This window comes from Musca domestica, unplaced genomic scaffold, assembly GCF_030504385.1.
Source record: "Musca domestica strain aabys unplaced genomic scaffold, Musca_domestica.polishedcontigs.V.1.1 8, whole genome shotgun sequence".
Classification (NCBI taxonomy): domain Eukaryota; kingdom Metazoa; phylum Arthropoda; class Insecta; order Diptera; family Muscidae; genus Musca; species Musca domestica.
In genome coordinates, this window is record NW_026712409.1 from 13283795 (window position 1) to 13290095 (window position 6301).

The following is a 6301-nucleotide window of genomic DNA, read 5'->3' on the forward strand; positions in this document are numbered from 1 at the left end:
TTTAGCATAATTTTGATTGAAGATATTTAAAGAGGAAAAATAGCCTATTTTAAAATGCTCATAACTCCTTAAATATTGACATTTCGGGTTACTTCAAAACAATTTAATAAAAATAAATTATATTAATTATTTTTTTTATTGAAATCAAATACATCTAAACATACAATTCAAAAAACAAAATGAAAAACCTTATCCCAAAAACACTTGTTTCATTTAATTATAATAAGCCGAACGGAATGATCGCTCCGATTCCCTTTTAAATGTTTCATGCATTTTTGTAATATCTTCCAATTTGTTACCAATATTCGATGTACTCTGTTCAATCCATTGCAGTGAACTCATGTGGGCATTGAGAATTTTACCAATTTGTATTATGGGGTCTGTATTATCCTGACATTTGTTCGCCTCGTTCAAATTATCAATTATCTCTTTGAGATCCTCTGACATTTGTTTCAATTGGGTATCCAAATTTTCCACCATCAAATAAGTTTGTGATCGCTCGACATCCACTTGTGGTATTTTTAAGAATTCTTTTTGCAACGGTACAATGCTTTCCTCCAGTTCTTTGTGCTGTGTTGCTATGAATTCCAATTCTTGTTCCAAAGTCTGCTGATCGGCTTTGACTTTTTGTACAGCATCATTTAGATCTAAAATCTTTTGATTGTTACTTATTAGGACTTTGTCCCAAGCATTGATTTGTGTGGCCTGATCGGTAAAGACTTTTTCCTGTTCTTCCAATTCCAATGTCCACTTATTGATGTGTTCTTCCAACTGGTTGTAGGTTAGTTGTGAGGCATTTGCCACAGCTGAGGAGTCTGTGGTTTTTGTGGCTGTAGTCAAGCTGGCAAAACCACCAGTCGCTGGAGGTTTTGAGGTAACAGTGGCTGTAGCAGCAGTTGTTGCAGCCGCCGTTGTCAACCCAGTACCTGTAGTACTAGAAGTTTGTGCCGTTGTTGTGGCTGCTGTAGGGGCTCCAAATGAAAAGCCACTGGTCAAAGGTGCGGCTGCTGCCGGTTGTGCTGCCGTAGCTGTTGTGGTTGTCGATGCTGCAGTCGAGGGAGCGGCTGCAGCCGGCGCTGCTCCAAATCCACCAAATCCTCCTGTAGAAAGAGTTGGAGCCGCTGCAGTTGTTGTTGCAGCGGCTGAGGGGGTACCAAAACCAAAGCTCGTCCCACCACCCAAGCCACCTAATGATGGTGTAGCAGTAGCTGGTGCTGCACTTGTAGCTGTTGCCGTTGTAGTAGCTGTTGCTCCAAATCCAAAGCCCAAGGGTTTTGCAGCTCCAGCATCTCCACCACCAGTCGCGCCAAAACTAAAACTTGGTTTGGCTGGTTGTCCAGCACCGGTATTCGTTCCAAAGGAGAATCCTCCAGCTGTGGCCGTTGTTGTAGTTGGTAATTGGAAACTCATTTTGTGTTTTTGTAAGTCGAAATAAAGATTTTTTAGCTTTTTGTTAAAAAATTAAAAGAATCGATGCGGTTTCCACCTCTTAGTTGACAAAACACGAGCGATGACAGTGTTACCAGATGAATGAAACATGTAGTTGCAAAATATTTGTAAAATAGTGGCTAACTTGTTAAGGCTCTATTTTCGATCTCTTGATCCCTAACAGATACGTTTTTCAATCTAGGAATCCCTAAATGCTTCCAGCTGATTGCGATTTCCTCATGTCTCATTCGTAAACGACAGAGGTACTCGACGTTATACATTACACTCATTCGTAAACAACCAGAGGTTTTCGGGGTTTTTGCTTTCTCTCTATTTTATCGGGCATTTTTGCCTCTCTTATTTGTTTCTTTGGGGACGACTTTCATTTTGGTTTCCCACGCTCCCAGAAAGGGATGTACATTAGACTCACCTCCTAACAAGAAAACATCAATCCACCGCTTTAATAACATATTGGCCTATATTATGAAATTCCTCATTTTAATACTAAGTTATATATTGACATATTGTCATGCAAGTCCTCGACTTGTAGATCCCACAAAGACCACCGTTTATGGAAGTGGCTTAGAGCCGGATAAAATTGTTTTACCGGCTAGATTTTTCTATATACATGCCGCTGGAGATGATGGACAAATGTAAGTAGAGTTCTTATCATGTGTGCTACTTAATAACTTTGCTTTTGCTAGGTTTAAAGAATCACCTCCGTTGAACTTTGATGTACAAATCGAGGGTAAATCGCCTCATGGAGCCTGTCGTTCCAAGGTGGATATCATAAATCGTGGTGATGGCTCCTTTATTGCCCGCTATAGCATCATTAGCGATTGGTGTGATAAGATGATTATCAATGTGCGCTACAATGGTTCCCATGTAGCCAAATCGCCATACTATATACGTGATTTGGTGTATTCCGAAAAATGTTATTGTCCCCGGGATCTCAACATTTGGCTAATTGACAATGAGTGTAAATCTGCCATGCAGGAAGATCAAATCGTTAGCGATTTACATTCATTTAAACGGGTCAACTTCAGCATGATACGTGATAATTTGATTAAACGTTATAATCAACCGGAGAGTGTATCGTTGTGCCACTATGTGGTTAAAGATCAACAAATTTGGCGTAAATGTTATGGCAAATATGATGGCTTTAAAATGTTTATGGACGCCACGCTTTTGGCATTGGGTCGTGTTGTGGCCTTACCCGATATGGAATTCTTTTTGAATCTAGGGGATTGGCCATTGTCACGTAAGGGTGGTCAACAACGTACCTCCGGTCCGTATCCAATATTTTCATGGTGCGGCAGTGACGATTCCCATGATATTGTTTTGCCCACATATGATTTGACTGAATCGACTGTGGAAAATATGCAGCGTGTATCGTTGGATGTACTGTCTGTGCAGCGTGAAAAATATCCCTGGTCTAGCAAAGTTGACAAATTATTTTGGCGTGGCAGAGATTCACGCAGGGAACGTTTGGATTTGATTGCTATGGGACGTAAACATTCGGACAAAATTGATGCGGCTCTAACGAATTTCTTCTTTTTCCGCGATGAAGAACATAAATATGGACCCAAGGTACCGCACATTAGCTTTATGGAATTCTTTAAGGTAAGAGATTCAGACACTACTGAAATTGCATTCTTTGAGGTTGGATTATAGATTTCGATAATACTTTTAGTACAAATATCAACTGAACATCGATGGCACTGTGGCCTCATATCGTTTACCTTATCTGCTGGGCGGTGGCTCGACAGTACTCAAACAAACATCACCGTATTATGAACATTTCTATCACAAACTCAAAGCCCACCAACATTATCTACCCATCAAGAGGGATTTATCTGATCTCATTGAAACCATAACATGGTTACGTGAAAATGAGGATAAGGCCCTGGAGCTGGCTAAAAGTGCCCAGGAGTTTGTAAACTCCAATTTAACGCCCAGACATATCTATTGTTACCACATGGCTCTTTTTAAGGTAGAATCTATTAAAGTTGTTAAATATTGTATTAATGAGTTGTATTTTACAGGAATGGAGTCAACGTTTGGTCTCACCTGTCATGGTTTTACCGGGCATGGAAAAACTCGAACACACCCACAGTTGCAGCTGCAAAGAAACCTATACTCGCGATGAGCTGTAATTTTGACAAGTCACAGTATTTATTTTACATCATTCCCATCCATTATCAAATGAATACTCTAGAATAATATTCTTTGCTTTTATCGATTCATTTTTTTGATATATAGTGTCCAACAAAAAGATATTTATTTATAAACATATTCATATGCCATATACACTCAATTCACTTTATAGACAAAACTAGGCAAAATACTTTGTAGATGTGTTTTTAGCATAAAACTCTAGTAAAAATTAAACAAAAGAATCTCGTATATATTTTTGATCTATTTAGATATATATGTATTTAGCACATTTTTGCACACATTTTAGATTTTTAGAATCTCATAGATTTTAAAATAAACGAAATAAATTCATCATAAAAATATTCCAATTGTATGTTCTGTATGTCTCAAGCAATCCTCATGAAGTGAGTCACAAGAAAAGTTTGTATGAGAATTTTATGCCCAACTTGAATTTAAAAATATTATATTTTTGAATTTCTTCACTTTCCTGTTGCACCCACACCTTCATTTATTGATGCCCGAATATATTGGACACAAAAAATGGATTGAAATGGAAGTGCTGTGTTTCATAAAGAAAAGAAAACATTCTTGAGTCTTCAACAGGAAAAAATAGACCATTAAAAGAAATCTGACGTTTCGATGAATTTGCACATTGTTACGAAGGAAATGAATAATGTGAATTATTAAATAATAACAATACTTGATTTTACTTAAAAAAATATATATTTTTCAATATACACATCATTTATATATTCAATATCTTTTATTAATAATTTTTAAAATGCTTAAGTCTAAACAGTGGACATTCTTTGTTATTGCCCAATGCCAAGTAGGCTGAGTGCGGCGAAAATTCCATGCAGTTTACATTACCAAGATTCGGCATGAAACCAGGAAAGTTTGCATAAACGGTGCCGCTGGGAAAATGTGCCAGTTTCAAGGCATTTGGACAGCGACTAGAAGCAAATGCCAAAATCTCCGAACTATGATTAAATCTAACACTACTGATGGCCGTTCTTAGATTAAGGAAGCTTTTAATTGGCAGCGGCGTTTGAGTCTGCATAATATTTTCAAAATCATAAACATTAACAACACCCTCCATGCTGCCAGTTGCCAATAGACGTTGATTGGGTGACAAATCCATTGCCTTGCCAGCAATGCAACCATCATCAATGAATCGATGTTCCAAACGTTGCTGGCGCATCGAAAACACACATACATTGGCTGAGTTACCGCTTACCACTAGCCTCAGGGAATCATTGGTAAAACAAATGGTAGCCACCTTGTCATTTTGTTTGAGCGAGGCAATAATTTCAAATGTTTTTGCTTCCTGTATGTGGATTTCACCACAAAGTCCAGCCGATACCATATAGCGACCACAGGGCGATATCGTAAAATTACTCAGGTTCCCACTGTCCTTACGCAAATTGTAACGTGTCTCCTTGGCAGTCATTAGATCATACAAATAGGCATATTTGGCATTAGAACCAAATACTGCCTTTGTTCCGCAAGGAAGGAGACGCGCACATTTAATGGGAAAATTGGGGATGTGTATATTATGGAGCTTATCATTTTGTGTGCCATCGATGGCATAAATGGAAGCAATACCCTTGTCGCCCGCAACCAAAGCTGCTGTGCTGCTAGGGTGAAATTGTATGCTATTGATATTTCCCTCTGCATAAGTTGCTCGATTAACATCCTTCATCCTTTTGGCACTAATATGTTTTTCCAGCAAAATACCTTCTGCTGGTTTACTAAGAAAACCAACAGTCCTCAGTAAGTCACCATCATCACCCTCATCATCTGAACGTTTGGCCTTATCCTTTTCATCCAAATTTGCCCATTTCGGCTGATTCACAATACGAGTAAAGCGGGCAGTCAAATGTTCTTTGTATGACTTGTCCAATTTCAAATGATCCAAAGGGCCAGTACGTTTATTTTCCTTTTTGACATCACCCAGTTGAATAACTTCATCATCTTCATCAACCCATACAGGTTTCCGCTTTTTCTTGGAACCCTCCTTTTCTTCTTCATCATCACCCGTCTTGGCCTTCTGGCCCACTGCCCTTTTAAGGTTTTTCAATAACTTATCTTTATCACCAAACAAAACTTTGTCCATGGGTACCTCAATGGGACCAGAAGTGTCCACATTCTTTTGTTTTTTCACCGCTTCATTTGCATTGTTTTGCTCTGACTCCTCGTTTTGTTCGTTAGCTTTGTCGCCATTTTCAGCCTCTTCTTTTTCACGATACTCGGCAATGAGTTCATTCAACTCTTGCATATCGTCGCTGAGCTCATCATCACTCATTTTTAAAGATTTTTAGTAAAAAATTAATTAATTTGAAGAAATTGGAAAGAGATGCTCCTCCAATGAAATTACACGTGCAGTCAATGTTTACAAATTGAATGTTGCCAGATTAAAATTTAATGCTTATTCTTGGCATTTCTCATGTAGTGCAGTACACACCATTGAACAAGTTTATCTCTCAACGGGATAAGTTCAATCAGCTGATTGAAGAAATGTGCCATGGTAGAATCAAGAAGGTAAAGTCATGCAATCATATGTTTACATTTTTTTCAAAATTATTTTTTTGACAACATATCATATCAATGTTTTTTTATAACTTCATTGTACATACACAAATCAGAGGTGGTAACCTGTTTTCTATACATTGAAATTTGACAAGATAAATTACAGAAAATGCAAAGATGGGAATGC

At 38.0% G+C, this 6301-nt stretch overlaps 3 protein-coding genes across 3 annotated transcripts; 1 reads left to right on the top strand and 2 right to left on the bottom strand.

The window, feature by feature from the left end:
* Positions 1 to 113: 113 nt before the first annotated feature.
* LOC101892692 (nuclear pore glycoprotein p62) lies at positions 114 to 1517 on the bottom strand. The gene has a single exon (XM_005188369.4). It carries the CDS (start codon positions 1408 to 1410, stop codon positions 214 to 216), a length of 1197 nt encoding a protein of 398 aa, XP_005188426.1. The 5' UTR covers positions 1411 to 1517; the 3' UTR covers positions 114 to 213.
* A 148-nt stretch (positions 1518 to 1665) lies between these two features.
* LOC101892519 (protein O-glucosyltransferase 2) lies at positions 1666 to 3947 on the top strand. Its single transcript, XM_005188368.4, has 4 exons — positions 1666 to 2081; positions 2133 to 3051; positions 3122 to 3421; positions 3474 to 3947. Exons 1-4 carry the CDS (start codon positions 1912 to 1914, stop codon positions 3582 to 3584), a joined length of 1500 nt encoding a protein of 499 aa, XP_005188425.1. The 5' UTR covers positions 1666 to 1911; the 3' UTR covers positions 3585 to 3947.
* Positions 3948 to 4289: 342 nt separating this feature from the next.
* LOC101888027 (U3 small nucleolar RNA-associated protein 18 homolog) lies at positions 4290 to 5994 on the bottom strand. Its single transcript, XM_005188340.4, has one exon. The coding sequence runs from the start codon at positions 5888 to 5890 to the stop codon at positions 4352 to 4354; it is 1539 nt and encodes a 512-aa protein (XP_005188397.1). The 5' UTR covers positions 5891 to 5994; the 3' UTR covers positions 4290 to 4351.
* Positions 5995 to 6301: the final 307 nt, after the last annotated feature.

Bases quoted from the DNA above. Each gene is read 5' to 3' on its own strand.
- LOC101892692 (XM_005188369.4), bottom strand. From the start codon at position 1,410: ATGAGTTTCCAATTACCAACTACAACAACGGCCACAGCTGGAGGATTC.
- LOC101892519 (XM_005188368.4), top strand. From the start codon at position 1,912: ATGAAATTCCTCATTTTAATACTAAGTTATATATTGACATATTGTCAT. The intron at 2,082-2,132 runs GTAAGTAGAGTT...TGCTTTTGCTAG, and splicing joins GCTGGAGATGATGGACAAAT to GTTTAAAGAATCACCTCCGT. The intron at 3,422-3,473 runs GTAGAATCTATT...TGTATTTTACAG, and splicing joins ACCACATGGCTCTTTTTAAG to GAATGGAGTCAACGTTTGGT.
- LOC101888027 (XM_005188340.4), bottom strand. From the start codon at position 5,890: ATGAGTGATGATGAGCTCAGCGACGATATGCAAGAGTTGAATGAACTC.